A 27,750-nucleotide genomic window follows, 5' to 3' on the forward strand; every position below is an offset into this window, starting at 1 on the left:
GTATCCCTGCTTGTTTTCCAGCCAGTGCTTTTTTTAAAACCCCTTCCATCAGGCTATTTTCTTTTAACCTGTTTCAAATGTTATAGAAGTAGAATGTCAACTTGTCCCTTCCCCTTTTCTTGCTGGGTATCAGAGGTGTAAATGCCTTTGATGAATTTTAAAAAATGAAGTTGAAGCAATGATTACTTAATAAATATAGTTTGTCTAGCAGATACTGTCTGTCACAATTGACAGAGGGAAACAAAATAAAAAGGTGTTTCAGTGGTGGCAGTGACCCACTGGACCAGAAGAACTCCAGGAAGACAACTTCCTCATTCAGAGGGAGCTATAGACCAGAGATCTCATTCTCAGAGTTCTCTTGCTTCTCATAAGAAATCCTCTTTTGGACCATGTTCTCGCATTCTCACCCAAGAGAATCCCAGTGTTAAAATGTTATTGAATGGAGGGCCTGCTATGCTGGGAAAGGAAAAGGAACTGGCCAAGGTGCTGCATAATGTTTTATATGTAAGCTTCAGGTCTCTGTTGGTCAGACATTCCCCCTTTAGCTGCCTCCCAGGATTCCTGCCCAACATTGGAGAGGGAGGAGAGCTTTTCATATATCGGGGCCTGGAGAAATTGACCAATTCTGTCATGTATTTAACAAATATTTGCTGAGCATCAGGTACTATGCCAAGTGCTAGCGATGGAAAGGTGAATACAGTAGACACTGTTCCTGCCCTCACAGAGTTTGTAGACCATCAAGAGAAACAGATATGAAATGGATCCTGTATTTTCACCATTGTCAAATGCTTTTTTTATTTTCGTAATTTTTCTAAAGTCGGGAATTTCTTAGCAATTATTGTGTATATTTACTGTTGTGATGTTTCTGCTTTCATTCTATCCAGTTTGAAAGTTGCACTTTATAATCTATGGTACCTTTGAATCAAGAAAATACAGAGGTTCAACAAATAATCAGTTACCATAAGGAAAAATATAGAGTGCAATGAACCCTATTTTAAGCAAGTGCTTGTTTTCTCCTTCTTAGACTCTAGGCAGCTAGTGCTGAAATGATAGTGTGCATAAGAATCACACAGAGAGGTCACTGAAACATGCAGGTATTGTACATAGGGAGGTCTGGGATTGGTTCCATGTGGTACAAGTTCAAAGAACTTCCCAGGAAATTCTGATGCAAGTGGGTCTGTGGTGGCCCACATTTGAGAAACTATTGCATACTCTCAAGCAGTGATTAGCAGCCTGGCTGCACATTAGAATCACCTGGGCAGCATTTAAAACAACTAACGCTCAAACCACACCCCATGCTGATTAAATCAGAACCTCTGGAGGTGGGACCCAAGCAGCGGGCTTTTTGAAAGCTCCCCAAGTGCTTCCCACACGCATTCAAATATGAGAACCAGAGCTAGAGAGAGTTGAGGAATGGAGCAAATAGCCTTCTAACTTCAGTGAGCATGGGAATCACCTGGGTCCTTGTTAAAATACAGATTCGATTTAGTGGGCCAGGGGACAGCTTGAATTTCTGCATTTCTCACAGGCCCCCAGGTGATGCCAATGCTGCTGGTAGTGGACCACTTTTTGCTGAATGTGGGAAGGCATAGAGTCAACCCACAGTTTTCAAGGTAATGAAAAATAGTCCCACAAAATTTTTTTTTTCCTTTTATCTACAAGAAGACTCTGTATGATTCCCAAATTTAGGTCCATGAACTGGACCAACTGCATCAGAATTACTCAGGTACATTTTGCAGATACAGATGGGTAGGCTCACCAATGGAGATTTGGAGTCACTAACAATGATGTGAGTAGTGCTACACACGTGCAGGGCTTTTCATGTTCAGGACAATCTTATTTAATCCTCACACAACTCTATGAAGTAGGTACTGTTATTTCCTCCATGATTCAGATGAATAAAACTGAGGCCCGAAGGATTTGACTAATTTGCCTGAGTCCACTCACTAAGTGGCAGTACTCAGAATAGTCTTTGCAAGCTCTATTTTTAAAAGCACTGTAGGTGCAGATGTTTTATCTCCCTGTGGAAAAGGTATTTTCAAATAAAGGCATCCTGTATTTCTTGAAGGATGATCGTACATGTGAATCTGTTTGTATTGAGTTAAATATGAATCTGTTTGCATTTAAGACTCAAAAATGCACCTGGGCAAAAGGCTTCAGTCTTAGGGATAAGAAAATTTATAGCGTAGAAGGCAGCAAACATTTTCAAAGAATATCTTTGAAATAATGCAGTAGTTATCTGATAAAACAATAATAAAACGAGATTTATTGAGCAGAGATGAAGACTACTCAATTGTCCTCCAATAGGAAATGGAAAAAAGTTGCGATGCATCGATATAGTGGAATGCCATTCAGCCACTTCTGACAGTGGTTGTAGAATGACATTAGCATGGAAGAGAGTTCACAATAGAATAAGAGGTATAAAACAGTATTTGTACCATGATGCCATTTTCATTTAAAAGTTATAATAATAATATATTTATGTAAAGAAAAAAGTTAGGGGAAATTACACACCAAGTTTTTAATACTGGTTCTCTGAATGACGGTGTTATGAGTTTATATCCTTCCTTCCTTTTTCTTGTCTTTGTGTCTCTTTCATCTGAATATTGGTTAAGCTCCTTCTTTGTTGCTGACATTGTACTCAGCACTGTGGAGAATAAACAGAAGTGTTTGGGCTGATCCCATTCTTCCAGAACTAACCATCTAGAGTAGCCAAAGTTTTTCTGCCATGTTTTTATTTAACCCACAGCTATACCTTTGGGTTAACTTATGGTTCTCTTCCAACCATCTTTCCTCCTTCCCTCCTTTCATCCATCCATCCATCTTTTTTCATCATTCAATAAGCATTCACTAAGTATCTGCTGTGTATCTTTGAGCTGATCATGGAGAGATACTGCCTGTTCTCTAGATGCTCATTATCTTCTTTTTTTAATAAATGTTTTATTTTAGAATAATTTTAGATTTACAGAAAAGTTGCAAAGATAATGCAAAGTTCCCATATACTTTCACCTTGTTTCAGTTTACTCTAGTGTTATCACCTTACATTACCATGGTACATTTATCAAAACTGAGAAACCATCATTAAGTACATTATTATAAACTAAACTCTAGACTTTATTTAGCTCGCACCAGTTTTTCCAGTAACATCCTCCTTATGTTCCAGGACTCAATCCAGGAAACTACGTTGCATTTTGTTGTCAGGTCTCCTTAGTCTCATCTGGTCTGTAACAGTTTCTCACATGTTCCTTGTTTTTGATGACCTTGACAGTTTTGAGTAGTACTGATTAGTTATTTTGGTACAATGCCTTTTAATTTGGGTTTCTCAGATGTTTTCTTATTAGACTGGGGTTATGGATTTTTGGAAAGAATACCAGGTGAAGTACCCTTTTCATCACATCATTTCAGGGGGTACCTGATACCCACAAGGCCTCCTTGGTGATGTTAAACTTGATCACTTAGTTAAAGTAGTATTTGCCAGGTTTCTTCACTGTAAAGTTACTATTTTTTCTTTGGATGTGATTCGCTAAGTCCAGCCCACTCTCATGGAGGAGAAGGATTAAGCTCCACTCCTGGAGGGGGCAATATCTACATACATTGTTTGGAAGTCTTCTGTAAGGAAGACTGGTTCTTTCATTTTCATATATTTATCCCATCATTTATATCAGGACAGACTCATAGAGATTTATTTTATACTATGGGGTATAATTTAACTCTACATTAGTTATTTCGTTGCCCATATTTGTCCAACCTTGGCTATTGATAGCTCTTTCAGTTGGCTCCAGTATCTCCTTGACATGCCCCATCTTTTTGTTTATTGGCACTTCCCTCCTTTCTGGTATACAAGATGCTCCAGGTTCATCTTGTATCTTCCCTGTGTTAGCCCTATAATTTGACATGTGTCCAAGGAATCCTGATTCCTTTTATTGTAAAATGGTAATTAGAAATCATAGCTAGGTGCTCAGTGCTCATTGTCTTTTGAGAGGAAGGAGACAGAAAAAGTGAAAAATGTTATGTATAATTAACAAAGAGCTGTGAAAGCAGAGAGGACAGAGTAACCACTTCTGCCAAGGGGCTCCATCACTGAAGAAATGGTATTTGAAGTTGAGTGAAGTTTTCCAAATGGAGGTCAGGGTTGGGGTGTGGGTAGTGAGAGGAAAAATATGTCAGCGATTAAGAGCATCTGGCTTTTTAATTTGATCTGACTGTAGATTTACAATTGTAGTGGCCCTTCTTTGATTTTCTCATTACATAAAAATTAGCAACTTTCACAGATTACATCTATTTAAAAGACAATTCTTTTCTATGTGAGCCCTGAGAGTTGACAGTTCACCCTCCCTCCCTTCCTTCTTCTCTCTCTCTGTCTTCCTTTCAGTCTTTCTCCCTTTTAAATGTATCTAGTTTCTACTCTCTGTCAGGCGCGATACAAGGTACAGGGGGTGCAGGGAAGAATCTGACAGCTCCTGCCCTCAAAAAGTTCTGTCTAGTGTGACATCAGTTTGCTTTCTTCTCTTCCCTTTAGCCCTTCACCAAGTGTCTAATTGTTAATGCTTTTGCAGAACAACATAAAAAGGGGAGAGGAAGTATTAGCAATGTCTGTATTGTGAATCTGACATGATACTTACTCAGGAAGTCTTTTCTGTTCACAGATAACAATTGGTGTATATGATCCCTGTAACTTAGCGCAGTACCCCGGATGGCCTTTGAGGAATTTTTTGGTCCTAGCAGCCCACAGATGGTATTTACACGTGTGTGTGTGTGTGTGTGTGTGTGTGTAGTGTGTGTGTGTATCTGTTTGTCTGTCTGTGTCTGTCTATATGTTTTTGACCATGTATCTGCCTATATCTGTATCTCTATAGTTTTCCCAAATGCATTTTTTTCATTTTTGGCATAGAAACCAGATAATAAATAAATCAATAAATCAGTCATGATCCAATTTCCATCAACGGTGAGCCACTAAGCAGGTCTATTATGGAGCTTCAGACTGTGACCAAAGACATTTTAAAGTATGGCAAGGCAAGCAGCCAGAGTTCCTAACCTTGAAATTCTCCAGCCTTCCCTTCAGCTGCTTGGGTTGCTTTCAGATAGGATTTTTCTGTTGCTACCAAGCTCCTTTTTAGCCTAACCCTAAAATAATCTAAACGGGATACCTTTACATTTGAAAAGATGGTCAACATCCTTAATCATCAAGGAAATAAAATAAGATACTACTTATTAATAAAGATAATAAGCTACAATAATGAGATAGATACTGCTACATAGCTGCCAGAATGACTTAAAAATGACAATACCATGTGTTGTCGAAGATGTGGAGCAATTGGAACTCTCAAACACTGCTGGAAAACTGGCAGTATATATCAAATTTAAAAATATCTGTAGCTCAGAAGTTTCACTCTCAGGTATATAACACACATAAATGCTTACTCAGATATAAGCAAAATATATATACCGGAATGTTTATAGCAGCATTAGTCTTAATAACCCAAAACAGTGAAATGGATAGTAAATTCATTGCAATGGAACGCTATGTTGTAGTGAATCTGAATGAACTACCGATACATGTATCCATGTAGATCAGTTTTAAAAGCATAATGTTGAAAAATAAGCTTAGATATAAAAGAATACATACTCTATGATTCCTAAATCTTTATAAAGATCAAAACAGGCAATAGCTATGTATTGACTTAGAAGTTAGAGTAATAGTTACTTTTGAAGGAGGTGGTTAATAACTGGAAGAAGCCATGAGACAACCTTCTTTAAGATTTGTATACTTGCCTTTGTGTCTGCTTTACTTGAGTAAAAATAGTTACTTAAAAAAAAAATGAGTTATAGCTTGTCCCCAGAGAGAGAATGGTTATACTTCCTTATCCAGGTGGTCAGTCTATATAGTACAAATTGGCTTCCTAACTACTGACTGAGGTGTGGTTTCATGGAATGTAAGTTCAGATGAAGAGAAGGGTGACCAAAAGAACGCATGCATGCCTTAGAGGTTCTTTTTAATGTCTTGTGAGCTCTTTTTCTTCCTTAAATTCTGACAAATTTAAGATTCATTTGTTAGAATTATTTATGTGCAATGTGATTGTTATATAAAATTCACCTAGAAAGAAATCACAGCCTATTCAGCCTTCAGCCTCTACACAATTAGACAAAGGAAGCATACATGGATGTGTTCAAAATCTCAAAGTTTAAGGCCATTCCCCAAGGTGTCAGGCAGGCATAATTACAATGAATTGAATTCTCTCCAACTGGGTTTGCTGAAATTCTTATGTGAGCTCTTTCTTTTCTTTCCTTAAAAAAAAAAAAAAAAAAAAATCTGGGGCCTGACACCAGGAGTAGCTGTTTCCCATCTGTCGAAGTTCTCTGCTTCAGGGACCGCACCATGCAGGGGGTTAGAGATATCACTCACAGCATCATCTTCGAAGTGAAGCTTCCAGAAATGGCATTTAGCCCAGGTAATTTGCCAGTCTTTGAGAATGCTGATAATTATCATTTATCAGAAACTGAATCAGGTTTAACTTTCCTTTCATCCTTTCACAATGGCAGCAGAAGGGAGAGAAAAGTACAATTCCTACCTCTTTGCCAATGGAACACCTCCCTTGAACTGAGGGCAGCACTGCTATTCAGACAGGAACAAAGGCAAAGATTGTCCCAAAAAAATTTCTTCCAGGCAGGTTTTTCAATTTTAAGAATTTTTTTCTCCCTCTAGTTTTGTTTGTTTTTGCTTAAGACAAAATCTTTATTCCTGACCCTTCTTAAATGAAGAATGAAGTATTAATGCATTTACATACTTATTTGTTACAAACTTAAAGTTGTTTGTGGACCTTTTCTCCACACAGTAAACCAGTGAGCAAAAGTGCCGTTTCTCCTTCCACATTAACGTTCTTCACTTGGTCCTGTGTGGTAGACATCACTTATTAATCCCCTTTCATAAATTAGGAAACTTAGGCTCAGAGACATTTTACATGGGTATGTGTATGTGTGTGTGTATATATATGTGCATACACACACACACACACACATTTATATTTATACATAGGTCACAGAGAACATATATGGAAGTTGGAGTAAATAAAGTTGCTAATCGTTCTCACCTCATGGAGTATCCCTTATGAGGAATCTGTATCCTGAGTAAAAGACAATGCAATGTCTGGCATGTTATAGGTGCTTCATAAATGCTAATTTATGTTAATTTCCTATCTCACACTAAGCCCGGCACTCCAAAATTATCCCTCAGATTGTTGTGACTTACATGCTTTCCAGAGTACTTTCACATACATTGTTTAATATGCTCCTTACAATGTCCACACGGTTCTAAGGCACATTGCATTCTTTAATCCACAGGTCATGTGCCTTAAAGTGTGTGTGGGTTTGGGGGTGTTAAAATCTCTTCTGTGATGTCCTTTCCAGAGTGCAAAAGTCAAAAGGATCCAGGATTGGCACTGATGACATTTAATCAGTGTGTCTTGGCTGCAGCACTGATAAATGTCTTAAATAGACTTCTCAGGTTGACAGAGAACTGCTTGGTTAGGCAAAGGAGGAAGCTGTTTACCTTGTTAGTTTAGAGCCATAAGCAATTCATTGCCTTCTGCTGTCTTTAGATATTTGCATTTGATTTAGCACCCTCTTCTGGCATATTCTAAAATAGCTTTGATGTGTTGTTGACTTACACGCTGCACCTTTGTTTTATTAAGCCACAACTTGAGGATAGTTCTAGGGCAATGAAGTTAACCAACAAGTAATGTCGGCCTGGTGTATAGCTGGCAGGCCACATGCATCTTCCATACTTCACTCAATCCTTCCAACCTCTCTCGGGGAAGGCATTTTTAAAATAAAGTCATTGAATAACTTTTACTCCCCATTCCCAATAATTGCTGATGCTTGATGAAGCTGACAAACCCAAGAAACACTGTACATTGCCATTTGAAAAAGAGGTTTTCAATAGTCCAATAATTCCTTCAATACATCTTTTTTAATGCTTGATATTGAGTGTAGATTATTTCGTTTAGGAAAAGCAATTTTTTTTCATGTGACTTATGTTTCCCCTCAGCTATAAATTTTATAATAAATGAAAAATTTTATTGGGTTATTTTATATCAGAATGTGAACTGAAGGTATTAATATGGCAGAACTTTTTAATATTTTTAAGACATCCCATAGTTGCAATGGCAATGGTATAGCAAGTGTAATTTTAAATATCTCACATCTTCTTTTGCTTCTCATGGTGTAGCCAAGCCCACCACTGCTGATACAGAGAATGTTCTGGCAACTGGCTAATGGAGGTAGCAGACACTGCTGAGCGTGGGAGAGCTCTCATTTTAATTCCTGTCTTGGATGTGCTCCTCCTGGTTGCCCAACTGTGGGAAAACAGGTCCTAATTTTCCCCTAAAAAATATTTTCTCATTAATTTGGGGTGTGTCTTATAGATGTAGTTTATATAGAGGCAGGTATGATAGATTAAATATTGTCATATATAGTATTTTTTTCTTTATCAGTAAGTTTAAAGTACATCTAATTTTCTTAGACATTGATATAGCATTTTGAGTACAGAGATCTTTTAATTTCAAATGATATTTTGTTTCTGCCTTATGATTTCCTATCTGTAACCATATAAAGCTTAGGCTAGAGTTATGAATTACAGTACTAGACCGTTCTTATCAAGTTTCTTATACTATGTATTAGAGAAGCATTTTTATTTAATGTAAGAATTATTAAGAAATCAAAATGTGATTTAATAACAGGTCTGAACTTTTTCCCAAAAAGAGAATTTTGAAGTCTTGACTTTTTTAAGAACTCAAATCTATTATATCAGTTTTAGTTTTTCATGATACTAAAAATAGAACTACACCAGAGGCCTGAGTTAAAATGAGAAGAGACATTTGTTTTCTGGCTTCTTGCTGAGTATGATACCCCCAGCCAAACTGGGGCCCAAGTGGCTTTCAAGGATAATTGGCCCCATGGTTTTCCACTGGTCATCCTATCTCATCTTTTCACAAAGAAAATATTGTGTAAATGAAATCAACACCTCTTAGGTCCCATAATTATATTAAGCAAAACTATTTTAAAAAAAAAAAAGGTCAAAAGCTAAAAAGTTCCCAAGAAAAGGAAAATAGAGGTGTTGATAGAAATCTAAAAGTAGGAGAATGGCCAAAGAACACCAATGTACAATTAGAAACAAAATTTCTCCCAGTAGTCCCATACATCTTAACTCTTAAGTCAAGGAATTTCTGTTTCTTCAGAGACTTATTCAAGGCAGCCATTGGAGGGGGTGCTGGAAGGGTAAGTTGTGGCTTGGTGGATTCCCTGTGAAGGAGTCGAGGGATTTAGGGAGAAAGAGACTAAGGTCCTAGGATGTGGGGAGTATAAGAGAGTGGCTACACCCCTTTAGCACTTTTCCACTAAGGATGCCACATTTCCATTAAGGTGAGGAGGTAGCAGGAATATTCTACAAAGCAACTGAGGTTTTTAATAGGATTTTGCAACATTAGAATAGAGCCGCATTTCCTTGAATGTGTTACCAGTGAAGAAGGGAGATACTGAGAAAGCCAGGTAAATTTGGGAAACACAAAGCCAAATTAGATAAAGTGGTTCCTTTACTGCAGGCTTCTCAGAGCTTTTATCTTCCTCATATGTGACATGAATCTCCATCTTTAGTTGGTGGTAGGGAGTGGATAGAGAACATAGATATGGGTCTAGAGGCATTTCCCACATCTGGTGAGCCTCAGGATCCTTATCCTCTCAGAGCATTGCGTGGGGCACGCATTGAGAACTAATAGAGCTGGAATTACAGAGGCACCTGAAGCAGAGGTTAAAAGAGATAAGTCAGAGAAGGGGAAAATCTGGATGAATAAAGGTGAACTTAAATGAGAGGGCATCTTAACAGAGGGACAGTCCTCTTGGACTGTGATCTGCCCACAGGTAGTACACAATGATGGAGTTGAGCAGCTGAGCAGAGGGACATAATAAGAAAGAGGAACAGAAGAGACGTACTGTTCACATTCCAATGGTAACTTCAACCATTGAAGAAGCTGTGCTGCCATCACACCAGCCTATCTCCTGAGATAGTGAACCCTCCACAGCGTTATACCAATCCTAAATATGATTGTCTTTATATGAGCAACTTGCAGTAACTGCAGAAGTAAAAGCAACTCAGGCCAGCCTTGAGGGCTATATGAGAAGTCCCTCTACAGGGAGCCTATGCTTGGGTCTGCTGGCCTCTAAACAAGATTCCTAGTAGCCGAGAAGATAGGCAACTGAGGCAAGGAGGTGCACATTAAGGCTCGAGAACCTCTTTGAGAAAGATGTGCACTAAAAACTTATCAATGAATGCGCCACCTTGCTGCTTATTTGTTTTTATTCCTGTCTCCCTCATTACACTTGTTTTATTTGTCTTAAGATTGTCCCAAAGCAGTTGGATGGGAAAAGAACCAGAAAGGAGGCATGGGACCAAGGATGGTGAACCTCAGTGAATGTATGGACCCTAAAAGGTATATTTTGAAAGGTATTTTCTCCAGTGGGGCTTTTGCACACACTAGGCTCTGTCAGGCCAATGGCATTGCACAGGTTAGTGCAGGTGGTGCTGTTCACATGAACAGCGAGTATTATTACACTCTTTGCTGCCTAACTCTTAATTTAAGTTTGGTTGTGGGAATTAGCATTGGTGATAGTTGCCCCAAAGGGCACACAGTTCACCTGTTCATCTAGACATTCTAAATTTTGTTCTTGCTTCAATCTCAGACTTTTGGACCTGTAGACCTGTACCATGTTTTAGTCCTTTATTCATTTCCCTTTAGTTTTGTCCTATTACCCTACATTGAAGGACATTTAAGAAATATTTCACAGAAACCAGTATTGTATTTAAGGGAGAGTATAAGTGCATCCTTTATTGAGGGGAATTAGAAAACATTTCTCTGTTTTCAGTATTAGGAAATACTTTTCAGCAGCCGGTGTGTTTTTATCTATAGATTCAACGACTCCTATTACCAGCCATGCTTCCCTTTTCATATTGGCTGCTAGGAGCTCAGTATCAAATGCGTAGCTGATCACTAGCAATTGCAGAGGACTACGATGGCATGCATTCTGTACAGTAACCTTTTTCCTCTCCACTTACTCTCGTTTCATCTTGTTTTCTCTTTGATCCTGATTTCCTAGTATTTATTTCTTGTTTTCTCATACAGCTACTTCCTATCTAAAAAGGACAAGATCGAGGCATAAACGAGTGATTGACTGAATAGATAAATAATTCTCTCATTTTCAGGTTAGCTGAGTCATCAGTGGATCTAAATCTCAAATTGATGTGTTGGAGATTGGTGCCTACTTTGGACTTAGACAAAGTCGTGTCTGCCAAATGTCTGCTGCTTGGAGCCGGCACCCTGGGTTGTAATGTAGCTAGGACACTGATGGTAAGTTTGTGGGGGCTGCATGGCACTTTTAAAGTTGTGGCTTCTCTTCTATTTTACTATACCTGATTGCCTTCCATCTCCTAGATGCCCCTTCTCTTCTCTCCCTCTCTCCTGTCTGCCCTCCCTCTTCTCTCTTCCTTTTTTTCTTTCCTCAATGTCTTTTTAATTATAAAAGGAATATATGTTTTTATTATAAGGTAGGAACAGAAAGTTTCCCTCCACCTCTACCCCAAGTCCCATTTCCGAGAATTAAGCAAACTTCATTGATTAGTATGCAGTGTATCTTTCCCTGAAGTTAGCGTAGACATACAGATGTTTGTTGAACATTTGTTGTCTTTGCCTTTACTTATTTATTTATTTTTTCAAAAATTGGAACATAGCATACTATCTATAATAGATTTTTGTTTTTGACTTAATAGAACAATAATTGTGGCTCTCTTCCTATATATTTCATATTATATATACATAGTATTTTGGTGTATGACTATGTCCTCTGTTTATTTCATCAATTTCAGCATATCTTTCATTTAGAAATGCTGATGAAATGAACATTTTTAGACTTATATCTTTACATATTTATAGGATTTTTTTTTTTTTAGGAAAATAGCCCTAGAAGTAGAATTGCTATATTGGAGAAAATGTTCAATTTATATTTACATATATTTTTCCCCAAAACTAAGTTACCTTTCAAAAGTATTATACTAGTCTGTACTCCTAGAAATATGTGAGAAACAGAGCTTTTTAATTTGCATTTCTTTAATTAGTGAGGGTGAGTCTTTTATTTCTTTCGTGAATTTTATTTCTTCTATTCATGTCCTTTGGGTTGTTTCTTCTATTGAGTTGGAGCTTTTTTAATTATGAACATTAACATTTTTTCTGTTATATGATGCAAATTTTTTTTCTCAACTTAGTTAAGGTATATTTAGCCATACAAAAGTTTTTTTTAATTTTATGTGATTGAATATGACAGTTTTTTCCTTTGTGGTTTACAGAACTCTTATTTTTATGTATAGATCTTTATCAATGTGGAATTTATTTTTGTTATATGATGAGAGGCAAAGATCTAACTTCTTTTTCACAAAGCAGATAGTCATTTGTTTTAATGGCATTTATTCAATAATAAAAATCATAATTTTTCTACATCTATCAAATACAAAATCCCCTTATACCTGAGTCTCTTTATGGGTTCTCTGTTTTGTTCTGTTGTTCCATTAGTTTATTCCTGCATTCCTACTCACAGTTTTAATTGAAATGATAATGAATTTATAGGTAAATTGGGAAGGATTGTCATCTTTACAATATTGATCCTTAGTTCCAGAGGCATTGTATTCCTCTTCAACTATTGAGAACATCTTTCTCTTTCTGTAGTGTTGTCTTTATGAAGGTCTCACACCTGTCTTATACAGTTTATTTCTACATATTTTATGATTTTTGTTCTTTTAGGAATATTTTATCCCATTAAATTTTCCATCTGACTATTACTGGAATATAAGGAAGATAGTGAGTTTTGAATATTTGTCTTCTATCTAGCTATCTTTCTAAGCTCTCTTAATTATAATAGTTTTTCACTAGATTCTTTTGAATTTTGTAGGTTGATAACTATTCTTCACCAATATTTATATCTCTATATTTTTTCCTTGTCTTACAGAATTGACTATGACTCCATAGTAATGTTGGAGGAATAGCAGTGAAAGTTGCATCCTTGTTTTGTTATTGACTTTGATGAGAAACCTCTTATTTTTACCTTTAATTTTTCTTTTTGATATTGGTTTCTGCTAAGTTGCTTTTTTTATAAGTTAAGGAAGTTGATTTCTATTTCTAGCTTACTGTGAGTTCATGTCAGAAATAATTGTTGAGCTTTATCAAATACATTTATCAAGCTAATCAAAGTACTCTAATTTAATTGAGCATTCCTAGATTATACCCTGTTTGTTCACAGCATCTTATTGAAATATACACCTGGATTCAAATGGTAATGTTTTATTTACAATTTTTACATCTGTATTCATAACTCAAGTTAGTCTATAGTAATATTTTTCTTTGTGATGTCTTTGTATATCTTGCAGCTGTTATGCTAGCTTTATAAAATAAACTTAAAACTTTCTGCCTTTTTCTGTGCACCAGAACAGTTTAACTATATGTCTTATGTGTTCCTTGATGGTTTGGTAAAATTCAATTACAAATCCAGCTGGGCCAGGTGCCTTTTGGAATTGTGTTATTGGTGGGGGAAGGGCATCTGGGAACTTTTACAAATGTTTTTATATTGATTGACATTTTAGACTTTATGCCACTTTTGAGTCACTTTAGTCTTGTTGTTTTCCTAGAAAATCCATTTCATCCAAATTTAGAAATTAATTGACATAAAATGCCTATTGTATTTTCTTCTTTTAAATCTTACCTTTTTAAAATCTTTCCACATTCTTAATGTTCTATTTTTATGTTTTTTCCTTTTTTCTCTATTTCAGACTAGCCAGAGAGGCTTGTCTATTATATCAGTTTTTCAGAGAAGTAGGTCCTTAATTTATTAGTTCTATAATTTTTTTCTTTCAGATTCATTAATATCTTTTATCTTTATTAATTTTTCTCTCTTTTCGTGGAATATATTTTATTGTTATTTTCCTAGCTTCTAGAATTAGATGCTTATGTTTTCTTAACATTTTTTAAAATTACAAAGTCAGTATGGACCTATTACAGAAAATTTCTAAAGTGTAAAAGTTATTAAGCAGGAGAAGAAGGTACCCATTTTCCTATAACTTCTTTGCCTACTTCCTTTCAGTGTTTATTTAATATATATTTTAAAACTTTATTTAATGTATAATACTGTCCTCTGTTTTTATCAATGAACATTGTAAACACTTTCCCATGACATTAGAAAAGATGCTTATTAGGCCTTTTTAATGGCTTTAGAATATGCCTTCTTGTATAATGAAACAATTTACTGACACATTCCCTTAATGTTAAGTATTAATATTAATTCCAATTATTTACATAAGTATAAATTTTTACATAACTATAAATTATGTTGCAGAGAACATCTTTGTCAGTATTTTAGATTATTTCCTAGGAGAGATTGCTAAATGCATTTCCTTAGGATAGATTGCTGAAAGTAGGTCGGAGGATGTGAACATTTTAAAGACTCTAGAAACATTGCAAATTGCTTCCCAGAAAAATTATACCAGTTTACATTCTCAACCAGTAAAACAGGTTTCTCACTACCACGTCCTCACCAGCATTGTGTGTTGTAATGTTTTAATCTTTGCAGATTAGCCATTTAAACTGTGTAGCTTTCCAGGAAGCCAAAAGTTAAGTGTGAAAGTCTACCTGCATGTGACTAACCTATGGCATGATTATAATTTATCTGGCATTCTTCTCACTGCCCAGCATGCTCCCAGACTGCCTTCCTTGTTATCCACTCAGCATCGCCTTAAGGAATGCAAAAATACTTCAGAAATAAATATTTCCAAACCAAGCACAAGTGACTTTTGAATTTTCCATACCTTTATTCCCCGTCCATTGTAGATTACTTAGCTGGTGAAAGTCACTGATAACACTGGATGAGCAGATCAAAAAGTTACCAGTGGGCCTCAGAATAAATAGCCAATCTAAACTAGGCTTTTAAAAGGATGGATTCTGGCCTGACTTTCTCAACCCTGTAAACAAATCTTGGGTCTTCATTGATTGTCTCCCTAGAATCATCAGTCTAATTGATGGATATTGAAATAAGAGAGCAGAAGCTTAGCTTTATAGCTAATCATGTTAGAGCTTCTCTTAGATCATTATACTTATTTATGATATACTGAAATACACATACCACCACCTCAACCTCCCCGCCGGCCCCCAAAGTTGGCATCTTCATTTGCTTCCAACGCTAAGGATCTCATTCCTTCCCTGCTATTAACTAGATTTATGACCTTAGGTGAGTCACTTATCTTTTCTGGGCTTTAGTTTCCATATCTGTTAAACAAAATAATAGGACTAAGGATTTTAGAGATCCTATCTAACTTTAAAATTGTGTGGTTTTATAAGACTTTATAGGAAATGTAATTGAAGTATATGAAGTCATGAAAACTATTTCTGAGAATATAAATTCTAGATTATTAAGGCTTTTGCCTCTTGGAGAAATAATACAAAATTTTCTGCAGTGTTAAGCAGTGGGAAATAACTTGTAAATCATTTCTCTGAGGAGTTAATTCAGGTTTTAAGTGAGTTTTAAGATGAACTGTTATTTATACTTAATTATTCCTTAAGAGAAACCAAAGATATTGGAGGGTATTGCTAATTCTTTTAAGACAGCAACATAGACAGTTCTTATGAGACTCACCTCAAAATCTTTTTTCTGGTACCACCGTCAAGCACAATGAATTATTAGAGCCACTCTGACATTTCTTACAAGAAACCAGGCACTGAGTATATAATTATTTTTTCTTTTAAAAGAAGTTGCTATTCTGTTTATCGAAACAGAATTTGCACAATTCAGTTTCCAAAGTTTCCTGTATTTTGAGGTTCCTAAGCTGCTCCAAAGCAAAACCCCTTTAGAGATTTCAAGAGAGACACACTGTGAAACGTTCATCAGAAACATACCATGATCAACTGTTTTCATACAGGGGTGGGGCGTCAGACACATCACATTTGTGGACAATGCCAAGATCTCCTACTCCAATCCTGTGAGGCAGCCTCTCTATGAATTTGAAGATTGCCTAGCAGGTGGCAAGGCCAAGGCCCTGGCTGCAGCAGACCGGCTCCAGAGAATATTCCCCGGAGTGGTATGTTGAAGTTGTCTCCTATGTCTTTAATGTTTAAGTCTTGGGGAATGAGGCCCTGCAGTATTGGTGAAAGACAGTCAGACATCTGTCACTTAACTACCAGGCCTTCATCATGTGGCTGAACCTCTGTTCCCTCATCTCAGAGATATGGATTAAAACACAAAACAAAATCTCTATATTATTGTAAAAATTAAATGAAGAGTGTATGAAAAATGTTTTGTAAGTTACAGAGCATTATCTGACTTTAAGTAGAGGAATTTGGGGGTATGTATTTTTATGTCCTGCCTTGTTCCAAAGGGATTTATGGTGGCTCAGATGAAGGATATTATTTTTTCTTTATCACCAGTATGTAAAGATACTTAGAATAGGTTTATGAAATTAAATTGAATAAAAGTCTGTGCAGAAGAAAGGTTGAGCTAAATATTTAGCTTTTTACTCTAGCTGCTTCATATTTTTAGTTGGATCATTTACTTGAAAACACCAGATAATAAGAGACAAGTCATTCAGCTCATTTGATTCAAAATCTTGGCAGCTTTTTTTAAGGTCTATCCAGTAAACGAGATTCTGTATCTTGCATGCTTAATCAATTTATCTGACAGAGGTTAGATTAGGGATCTCTGAAGCACCTGCTCATACTTAAAGTGCCACAAGAAGCTCTCAGCCCTCGCTAAAAAAAAAAGCTTGCTTTCTCAAAGTTCTGTTTAGTCACTCATTATTCATTCATTTTAGAAATCTTTGCTTTAGAGGTAACTTTTTTTGTTCATACGAACAAAACTAGTGTACCTGAGGAACGTTGTTTATTGGATTTAATTCAGTAGTATTGATTGAGCACCCACTATGTATCCAGCAAGGTGCTGAATGCCAAAAGAAATAATAAATTACAACCCTGTCATTGAGGAGGCATATTATTTAGGTTTCTGCTGCAACAGTATTGCATATCACACATCCCAACATCTCAGTAGCTTACAATTATAAATATTTATTTTATGCTTACAGATCTGCAGGTTGGCTATGGTTTAGCTGCTGAGCTAGGCTGGATTCCAGGCTTCGAGTCAGGTTCCAGTCTCCTCTATATGTCATTATTTCAGAATCTAGATTCAAGGAGCAAACAGCCATCTGGTCCTGCTCTTATGGTAAAAGGTGGAAATGTAAAAGCATTGGTGAAAACTTTCCATACTTATACCCCACTTAAAGTCTCAGCTCAGTAATGGCACTGTGCAATGTCCTCCATCTCCATTGCCAGAGTAAGTCATAGGGCCACACTCAAAGTCAATGTGATTGGTTAGTATACTCTGCCTCCCTAGTTGGATGTCCTGCAAAGTCATATAGCAAATGGCATGGATATAGAATTCTATTAGAGGGAGGCAGTGCATATTCGAGAAAAATAATCCAGTCTGTCACTGAAAAGTATTATGAACTACCCTTGGGGCCCAGACAAACTTGACTTTGAATCTGAGCTCTGCCATTTTTTTGTTGCCTGAGATTTTGGCTTGCCCAAATCCTAGCCATTGTCTATGAACCAATGCAATTTCCCCTATTTATTTGTTGTTATTCTATTACTTACTCATTTATCAAATATTTAAGGCCTACTCTGTGTAGGGACTGGGGAATAAGACAAACAAAGTTCCCCCTCACCCACTTGGAGCTTATAATGTAGCGGAGGAGACAGTTGTTAACAACTAATTTCACAAATAATTATAACTGTAATATGTACACAAAGCAGGAGCTCAGTTGACATGAGAATGTTTAGCAGGAAGCCTTTACCTAGACTAGACTTCTTGAGGAAATTAAATCCTGAAGGATAAGTTAGCTAGACTAAGGGTGGCAGAGCTCTCAGTACAAACAGCTGAGGTGGGAAGCAGCGTGCTGCTTCTGTGGAACTGAAAGAAAACCAGAGTGGCTGAAGCATAGAGATCAAGAAAGACAGACGAGAGTCTGGGGTAGAAGCAAGGACCAGATCATACTGGGCCTTCGAGATCAAGTTCAGCTTTTCTTGAAAATATCAGCCCACCAGGTTCAAGCCTTTTCTTTAGCACTTACATCATATTACTTTATTTCCCTGATTGGATTATGAAGCCCTTGAGCCCAGGTGCCAGGTCTCTTATACTTTTATCCTTCATGCCACAGAACCCACCAGAGTACTAGTATAATTTATCATATTCATGAAAAGTACTTGGGAAACTGTTTTATGTATTGGTTAGCCAGGCATACTCATAAAGAACATTTTCTCTATATGTTCAATTTAGTGTAGTTTTTTCATTGAACAGATACTTAGTCATTACTTTCCTTACATCAGGCCATGGCCAGAAGCCTAGTCCTAAGTGAACAAGACATGAAAAGAACCACTCTGCTATAAATACCATGCCTAATTTTGAGGTTGAATTAATTGAACAGGGAAGAAATCCTGACCTTTAATAAATTAAATAGCTATTTGAAACAACCATTTTCTTTAAGGTAAGGCAAGAAAATGTAGGGTTATGGAGCCACACTAAAGGTTTTTAAACCCACCTCTTGATATCTGCTTCTAACCCTGATGAGTAACTGATATTGAGCTAGTTCTACCATAAACAATTATGCATTTGGGTAAAATATATAAAATGACTCTCTTTAGTCAGTGAACTGTAGTCAGTGAAATACTTTGATCCTAGACAGAAAGGCATGAAAGAATGTTTGTCTCAACTTATTGCATGAAGGTACTTTCTGACCCATGCCAGAGACCATGGGATATTCTTGATCTTGGTGAGCTGAGGATACTGAGATCACAGTTCAGAACAGTTAAAGTGGCTGGAATTTGCAAGGCAGAATATCAAACATGTGGGAGCTGTGCAGAGAGGGAGTTACAAAAAACTGTCTAGGAAGCACCTTGAGTCTTTGACTGAATATCAGGTTGTACATGCTCAGGACATGACTTTGTAAGGCTGGGCAAAAAGCACCACCATTCTGCTGTGAGAATGGAGATACCAGAGCTCCAACGGAGCTGGGGGACATTGGAGTCAAACCTGTCCAGAAGGGAGAGACATCATTGAATACTCTGAGCCCTTAAGCGACACCCCAGTAAGGCCATAGAACTAAACATAAAAGCTAAAACTGCAAAGCAAACAGGAACAAACAGCTTAGTGATCTTGTGATAGGCAAAGATTTCTTGGGACCTAGTAAATACCATAAGTGAGAAAATGGATAACTTGGACTTTATCAAAATCTAAAACTTCTGCTTCTCAAGATGCCATTAAGAGAATGAAAAGGCTAGCCAAAACAGAAAATACAGTAGGTATATTTGGCAAACACCTTTTATCCAGAATATATAAACAACTCCTATCACTCAATAATAAGATGGACAAACCATTTTTTTAAGAGACAGAAGCCTTGGACAGGCACTTATTTCATAGTGGAGGTCTATAAATGGCCAACGAACATGAAAATGCTCAACATCAATAGTCATTAGGGAAATATAAATTAAAACCACAAAGATATATCACTACTCACTAAAACAGCTAAAATCAAAACGACTGACAATGCTAAGTGCTCTTAGGCTATGTGGAGCAACCAGAACTCTTCATAGTTTGCTGATAAAACAACCTCTTTGGAAATCAGTCTGGAAGTTTCTTGTGAAACTGAAAACACACCTATCTAATGACCCAGAAATTCCACTTTTAGCTATTTACCTAAGAGAAATGAGAATGTACATAGACTAAAATAGCAGTCCCCAACCTTTTTAGCACCAGGGACCAGTGTTCCTATGAGAATCTAATGCCTGATGATCTGAGATGGAGCTGAGACAGTGATGCTAGTGCTGGGGAGCGGCTACAAAGACAAATGAAGCTTTGCTTACCTCCTGCTGTGCAGCTCAGTTCCTAACAGGCCACGGACTGGTACCGGTCTACGGCCCTGCACTAAAAGACTTACCCAAGAATGTCCATAGTAGTTTTATTCATAATAGTTAAAATTTAGAAGTAACCCAAATAACTATCAATAAGAAAGTGAATGAACAAATTGAGGTATAGCCACACAACAAAAAGGAACGTATTATTGATACTTAACAATATGGATGAACTTCAAAAGCATTGTGCTGAGCAAAAGAAGCCAAACACAAACAAGTAAATATATACCGCAGAATGCCATTATATGAGGTTCGAGAACCGGCAAAACTAATCTAGAGTTTAAAAAGTCAGAACAGTGGTTGTCCAGTGCAGGTAGGGAGTAGCAGAGTAGCAGGATTAACTGGGAAGAGACGTAAGAGCACATTCTGGGGTAATGGAAATGTCCTGTATCGTGATAGATGTGTGCAGTGGTTAACCTGCAATTTGTCAAAACACGTTGAACTGTCTGTACACTTGAGATCTGGGTATTTCACTTTCTGTAAGTTATACTTCACCTGAGCTACACAATTGAATCATCTGGGAGTTTTAGACAATAATGATGGCTGGGCCCACTCTCAGAGATTTCTATTTAAATGGTGTGGAGAAAAGCCTGACATTAGGAAATTTTAAAATTCTGGGTGTTTCTAATGTGCAGCCAAGGTTGAAACCTACTACGTTGAAACTTGCTGAATTTCAGTGTTGGGCATGTGGACCTAAATGGTGGCCCAAGAGCCAGCCCTAAATGTAGGTTTACAGCTGAAATTTTATTGAGCAGAGAATTATTTAGGTTAGTAGAGTGGATGTGAATGAGGATCTGTATTATTCAAAAGGTCAGAATTGGTATTGAGTAATTATGCTTTAATCATCATTAAAATACCTAAATAATACCTTTTTCGATCAAGTTACTGCCATTTAAAATGCTTTGTCAATTGTAATAAGATAGTAAGTTGTTATTACTGCGGTTGTTGTATTTCTTATTGTTTGTTACAGTGTTTGATACATGGTAGGTGCACCATAACGAATGAATGAATGAGGTCCTGAGATTTGTTTTTGTGATGTTCTCGTTGTTAAATTGGACTTGTTTTGAACCTTTCTTCTTTCTAAAGTCCTTTCTGCCTGACATCATTTTCTGCTTTGCTTGCAACTTTTTTCTTTATTCTTTTTTAAATTGTTGCTGTTGTTACTATTGTCCCTTTCTTGAATTCCAGAGATTAGGTTTAAAGTTTAAGATTAGGAGAAAATAGCTCAGTGTTCAAAATAGATTTTCCTTTTTAAGAGGACCTGCTTACCCTGTCCCTTGAACCATTTTTCCAGTAGGTAAGGGGTTTTGACAAATGAATTGAAAAAGCTGATGTTTTCATATACTTCCTATGGCCAGCTCTAATAAAGAGATTAAGGGTACAGTTCGTGATTCTAAAACATTTTCTTTTCTGTGGAAAGTTAATGTCTATGGCTTCATTGACACTCATATGTGACTCGCTGTTAATCTGCCAAGACCCTATGGGGCCATCCAGGGAAAATGGTAAATTACAGAGCTGTTCTAAAGCTCCTGTGAAAAATGTTGAGTCCCCACACTTCATGAAGAGAACCAGGTTACTGGGCAACTTCTTTTGGTTAGGGGATGAGGCTTTGTTTCATTTTAGCACTTCATTACCACATAGCCCTAAGAAGATTAAGGCAAGACTATAAATCATTGTAATCTTAAGTGATTTTTGTTATAACATCCCATTTGGAGATGTTATACACTAAGAAAATGGAGAGGAGGAAAAGTTTGGGGAATAAGTAGAAAGAGACAGCTTGGCTGGATGGAGAGGATTTGCCCAGGCAGAAGGCATTTTGGTGAAGTTTTTTTGGCCTCAGATTATAGGAAAGAGCCAAAGATACAGTTTTCCCCAGTGTTTTCCTTGCCTCAGATGGGAAGTGGCCCCTGCCCACTTTGAAACTAGGATTCATATGTCTCTGTTTGCTGCTTTATCCAGCCTTAGGGATCCTGGGATAACAGGCCAAGGAGGTCTAGGATGCAGAGGTGAAGAAAGTGGAAGTCATGGTAGCAAAAGGAAAAAGGGTAATCATGCAGAGAGAAATTTCTGGTGCAAGTGACCATGCATACATGCTTGTAGCTATGGGGAGACATGGGCTTTGAGATACCACCTAAACCTCTGCTTCAGACATCCCTATATCTGGGTGTTTCCTTAGAATGCCAGAGGGTTCAACATGAGCATCCCCATGCCTGGACATCCAGTGAACTTCTCCAGTGTCACCCTGGAGCAAGCCCGCAGGGATGTGGAACAGCTGGAGCAGCTCATCGATAGCCATGACATTGTCTTTCTGTTGATGGACACCAGGGAGAGCCGGTGGCTTCCTGCTGTCATTGCTGCGAGCAAGAGAAAGGTACAGTGTGGGGCTCTTGTCTCTGGTTGTGATTCAATGCACCATCACCCTAGAAGGAGGAGTGTCCCCAACCGGCCCTCCCTCCAGAAAAGAGGTACTTTGTATGACTTAGTGACATAATGTTAAAGAGCTTCCACTGCAGACTGTCTCAAAACCATCATCCAACATAATAAGTTTTCCTTTACTGTTTAATTTTTATAACCCTTTGAAGTACTCTATACTAGAAGCAGTACTCACACTAAAATGTAAGCTCCAAGAGAACAAAGACTTTGTCTTATTCACTACTATTCGGTCTGTGACAACTTCAAGGGCCAACAGTATTGATGGTTAAATAAATCACAATACATACATGTGATAGAATAATATGCAGCCATTCATGGTTATGTTTTCAAAAAATTTTAATAACATGGAAAATACCACATTGTGTTAAATAGACAAGATATAATATTGTATATATTTTATATCAGTTATGTTTATATGTAAACATTTAAATCTGTGTCGGGGTGAGGTAAGAAGAAGTAAGAAATGAAAGGAGAGAATGAGAGAGAAAGGGAGACAATAACAGGAAGAAATATCTCTAACTATTAATAGTAATGGTTTGAGCTGTGAAATTGTGAGTGATTTTTGTTTTCTGTTAGTTTTTCTTCATTTTTCCAACTTTCTGTATAATCAGAAATTTGGGAGAATAAGTTAAATTACAACTAAGAAAAGTTCTTATAGTACAAATGAAATAAACTGTCCTTAAAAATCTATGTGGAGGGTGAATTATATAGTATGTGAATTCTATCTCAATAAAGCTGTTATGAAAAAATCAACATAGGTATGACAGATGATAGCATAATGATGGAAAGAAGGGGTTTGAGAAGTATTGAGACTTAGTTTTATAATCCTACCTCTTACCAGCTAAGTTACTTTGAGGTTATAGAAGTAACTTCTCTGACTTTCAGCATCTTCATCTGTAAACAGGAAATGTTTGCTGGGAGTTTTAAATGAAACTAAATGAGATAATTTATGTTAATCACTTGTCAAGTCTTTTGCACTTAATAAGCCCTCAGTATTGGGTAGTTTTTACCAACATTATCATCTAGAATCTAATTTCATTCATATGCATATATGTATAAAATAAATTTTAAAAGTTGATCAAATATGAAATTAGCCAAGTGTTAAAATACAAGTGTCCCTTAACTCTAATCTTTTATTCCTTGAAACCCATAGCTGGTCATCAATGCTGCCTTGGGCTTTGACACATTTGTTGTCATGAGACACGGCTTGAAGAAACCTAAGCAGCAGGGGGCTGGGGACTTGTGTCCCAGCCACCCAGTGGTAGCTGCTGACCTTCTGGGCTCGTCACTTTTTGCCAACATCCCTGGCTACAAACTTGGCTGCTATTTCTGTAATGATGTGGTGGCCCCGGGAGATGTAAGTAGATTTTTTGTGGTTCCAAATATTTCCTACAGCCATCTTGCCCACTAGGGCAGAGACTCAACTCTTTCCTTTATGACTATTTAAATATTGTCTTTTAACAAAGAGAAGAATTCTCTAGTTTGGGGGATGGCATTATCCCACTGTGAGCCTTGATTGGCATCATCAGTTGTGTACAGTTGTTCCCTATTCACCAATAAAAATGCAGCAACAAACCATTTTTGTGCAAAGCTCAGCAAGGAAACTGCTGGTTAGACTGTGCTCAACACTGTCTCCTGTGCATATGTTAGTGAAGAGAGCATAAAATGAGGAGTCTGAAGACTGAAATTTTAGTCCAGGCTTGAACACCGCCTCATGGGGTAATTGCAAATAAGTCTCTTTGGCTCCCTGTAATTCTGTGGAGTGGGGCTGGGGCCCATAAGCTGGTCAGGATTAGCAAGTAAAAATGCAGGATTCCCTGTTAACTTTGAATTGCAGGTAAATAATGAAAAATATTTTAGTATAATACATCCCATGTAATATTTGAGACCTCCTTATATTAAAAATTATTCATTATTTATCTAAAATTTAAATTTAACTGGATATCTTATATTTTATCTGCTAACTCCAGTAGGGGAGGGAAGAATACTTTCCCTGACAACTCACAGTGCAAGGTGGTCAAATGTGAAAGTACTCTGAACAGTAAGCAAGCAGTACACTGTTCAGATGTAAGATTTTATAGTGTTAATGCTACCACACCAGACAGAGTCTGTAGGAATGGTCTTTCATTAGAACAGATAATCACTTCTAGTGAAACAAAGCAGAGGTGTTTTCTGTTCCTTCCCCTCCATTTTTCTCTTCTTTTAAAACTTGTTCCTTAATAACTCATACCTCTTTTGGATGACTAGCTTTTGTGTCCTCTTAGTGTAAAGCAAAAAAAGATAAACTCTTATGTGAAGAAAGATGGCTTTATGATCTCCATTGTGGTATTATAATTCTTAGCTGGTCCTGTTATTTCATTTTTAACAACTAATAGGATTAAGGGTCAATTATAGTAAAGTCACATTCATTCATAAGGTGAATGAAAATTTCAGAGTCAAAATTATCCGTAACAGCCCCTTAATTTGCCTGGCATTTCTGGAGGATTAGAATTTCTTTGGTTGGACTAATGAAGGCTTGTGTTTGGAGCCATGTTGTAGCAAAAATACTTATATTTAAGCCCTGGGATCACACTCAGGATGACAGAATGCCTACACTGTGAGAGGCACATAGGAACTGAGGGCTGCAGGAATAGCAAAATATTGCTCCCATATCTCAGACGCTCTGAGGCATTAGTTTAATTTATATGGCAGGACAGAATCGTTTATGCTAATCAAATTTTTCCTGTCAGTGTCTCTCTCAGCACCAAGCACGGTAGAGTTGAATTGAATCAGTTAACAGGCACATCATGCAACTCCGTATATGAAGCGGCTGGACCCCCAATCTTTAATTTGCTTATAACTGCCAATCCTTTTTAGCACATTACCTCATTTAGTTACCTAAATTCTATATTTTGTTGTTCCTGGCACTTATAAGAAATGATAGTATTTGAAGCTGAATGTTCTTTGCCAACAGTTATATTGTATAGCTTTATCATAGCAGTTTCATGCTTCAGATAGCTAGAGTTGAGTGGACTAGAACTTTGAGCACGTGTCAATGATTATCTCTCTCTGTAGTCAACGAGAGACCGGACCTTGGACCAGCAGTGCACTGTGAGTCGTCCAGGACTGGCCATGATTGCAGGAGCCCTGGCAGTGGAATTGATGGTCTCTGTTTTGCAACATCCAGAAGGGTAAGCTTGCTGTTTAGACATGTATATTTAAACAAAAAAAGCTTTTGTATCTCCCTTGGCCTTTTCTCAGTCTGACTCTTCTGAGAATTATGTTGCTCTTTCTGACTTCAAAAAAACAAGACTGAAAAAACCTGGTCTCATTCTTTGGCCTGGGAGAACATGCCATGCAATCTTTGGGGGTACATCTCTGCATCCTTTTGAAATTGAACTCTCCTAGAGTATTTGGTAACTGATAATACAGAAGAATAAAAATATTGGTAGGGGCCTTAGGACCTTTATGTTTTTATTCTGTTAGTAAGATTTGATCTCCTTAGCCCTGATCATGTGTAAGGCAACAGATGAATAACATATGATAGAAATTGCACTTGGTTGTATGTAACAGAGGTCCATCTTCAATGAATTAGCCAATGGGGCTTTATTTTTCTTATGCATCAAGAAGCCCAGAGGCAGGCAGTCCAGGGCTGGTCTGTCAGTCCTAGAATACCTAAGTACAATTAAAATTTGTCTATTTCTGGTTCACCCTTGCTCTGAGGATGTAGTTCCCAGTGGTCCCAGTTCAAAGCCTGGGGTATTTTCCATGGTTCCTTCTTCTTGGCAAACCTTAAACTCTAGTTTTTCCCTCTAGCCCCATGAGCCTGTCAGTATCACTGTTCAGCTACTGATCCTGTGCACACTGCTTTTGGAGGTTGGCAGTCACTTTATGGAAGAATGCTTCTCTTGCACATACCTGGTTTACCTCCATGTGCTTCTCTCCTCTCACAGATCTTGGCTCTGCAATTCTTCCCTACCTTAGTAGCTCTCCGATAGTTTCAAACAAAGGTTTTTCTACTTTGTTGAGCTTTTCTGTTTGTTCTCATGGGAAGGTTGATCCTGACCACCTAGTCCACCAGTACCACATTTATTTTCATTCATTCATTCATCCATTCATTCATTTATATTTGCAGTTTTATAACTATTTGACAATCGACACCTATGTCAACTATTTATAGATTTTTGAAAGTGGCGACAGATACATAGGTAACCAATGTATAGAGCTTGTTTGGTAAATCTTCATCTCATTATGTTTTCTGGACAGCCATACCCAAATATGGTATGGGACATTCCTTATTCTTTTGGCTAAGACAGCTTTGTTGAGTCTGGTATCAATGCGTACATCTGGAGTTCCCATCTCCTTCAGGGCAAATTTCTGAATCTTTTTCAGTACCCAAGGGGCATACTTCTTGAAACCCACTCCATGGATGCGCTCATGAATGTTGATGGTGTATTCTCTGGTCACTACCTTATTGATAGAAGAACAGCCCTTCTTCTTTCCACCCTTCTTTGTGGGAGCCATTCTGCTGGGCCTAAGTTGGGAAGCCCACAAATAACACCTTTAAAAATAACAATTTAAAAAATCTCTTAATGTATTAAGCACTTATACTATGTTTACATGTGAAAGGAAAGAAATGAGTGGACTGGTGTTTTTTGTTTCAACTTGACTTGGACCTTTTAGTCTTTATGTTTAACATATTGTATTTATGTTATATTAAAGATACCAAATTTGTACAGTCTTGATCTGGACACCCTATCTTCTCCAAGCAAGGAGAAAAATCTTTATGGCTTACAATAGAATTAATTCATCTTGTCATAAATAGAAGTGAGGCAAAAATTAAACTAATTTTTAAAAGAGTCAGTAATTTAAAAAAGAAAGAAGGAAGAGAAAAGTAAATAAAAGGAAAAGAAACAAAAAAGAAAGATTGTACAATTGAAGAGTCTCTCAATAGCTGCCTGAGACTATGTTGTTAAATGTCAGATGGTAAAGACAGACTCAGGTCAAACAAATATTTACACCTGAGTATTTGACAAATATACTCTAATTTTATTTTTCAAACACTTCTAAGCACTTTACAAATATTAGCTCATTTAATCATCATAACAAGCCTAAAGAAAGAACTATTATTAGTCCTATTTTTAATGGGGAAATTGAGGCATGGAGAGGATAAGTTGCTGAAATTCACATAGCTGATAAGTGGTAAAGCTGGGCGTTAGCCCAGCCAATTTGGCTCCAAACTCTATTTTTAATGACTCTGCTATTCTGTTGGTAATACAAGCCGGGGAGAATTGAATTTTTG

General features: G+C 37.1%; 1 protein-coding gene and 1 pseudogene across 6 annotated transcripts in view; one reads left to right on the top strand and one right to left on the bottom strand.

The window, feature by feature from the left end:
- The window catches only part of ATG7 (autophagy related 7), a 220,501-nt gene that overhangs the window by 43,203 nt on the left and 149,548 nt on the right, over positions 1 to 27,750 (top strand). For all 6 annotated transcript variants that reach the window (XR_001517383.2, XM_006917625.3, XM_015593723.2 and 3 more), the window contains 8 exons: positions 4,647 to 4,735; positions 6,328 to 6,449; positions 10,391 to 10,481; positions 11,252 to 11,396; positions 16,001 to 16,159; positions 22,213 to 22,407; positions 23,623 to 23,826; positions 25,524 to 25,639. Coding sequence is in view for 5 of the 6 variants with exons in the window: in XM_006917625.3 (XP_006917687.1) it covers positions 4,647 to 4,735; positions 6,328 to 6,449; positions 10,391 to 10,481; positions 11,252 to 11,396; positions 16,001 to 16,159; positions 22,213 to 22,407; positions 23,623 to 23,826; positions 25,524 to 25,639 (1,121 nt within the window). In the remaining variant the exon portion in view is untranslated. The remainder of the gene's footprint in view (positions 1 to 4,646; positions 4,736 to 6,327; positions 6,450 to 10,390; positions 10,482 to 11,251; positions 11,397 to 16,000; positions 16,160 to 22,212; positions 22,408 to 23,622; positions 23,827 to 25,523; positions 25,640 to 27,750) is intronic.
- Positions 26,135 to 27,082, bottom strand: LOC102877757 (annotated as a pseudogene).

The sequence above is a fragment of the Pteropus alecto genome, unplaced genomic scaffold, assembly GCF_000325575.1.
Source record: "Pteropus alecto unplaced genomic scaffold, ASM32557v1 scaffold75, whole genome shotgun sequence".
NCBI classification, from domain to species: Eukaryota; Metazoa; Chordata; class Mammalia; order Chiroptera; family Pteropodidae; genus Pteropus; species Pteropus alecto.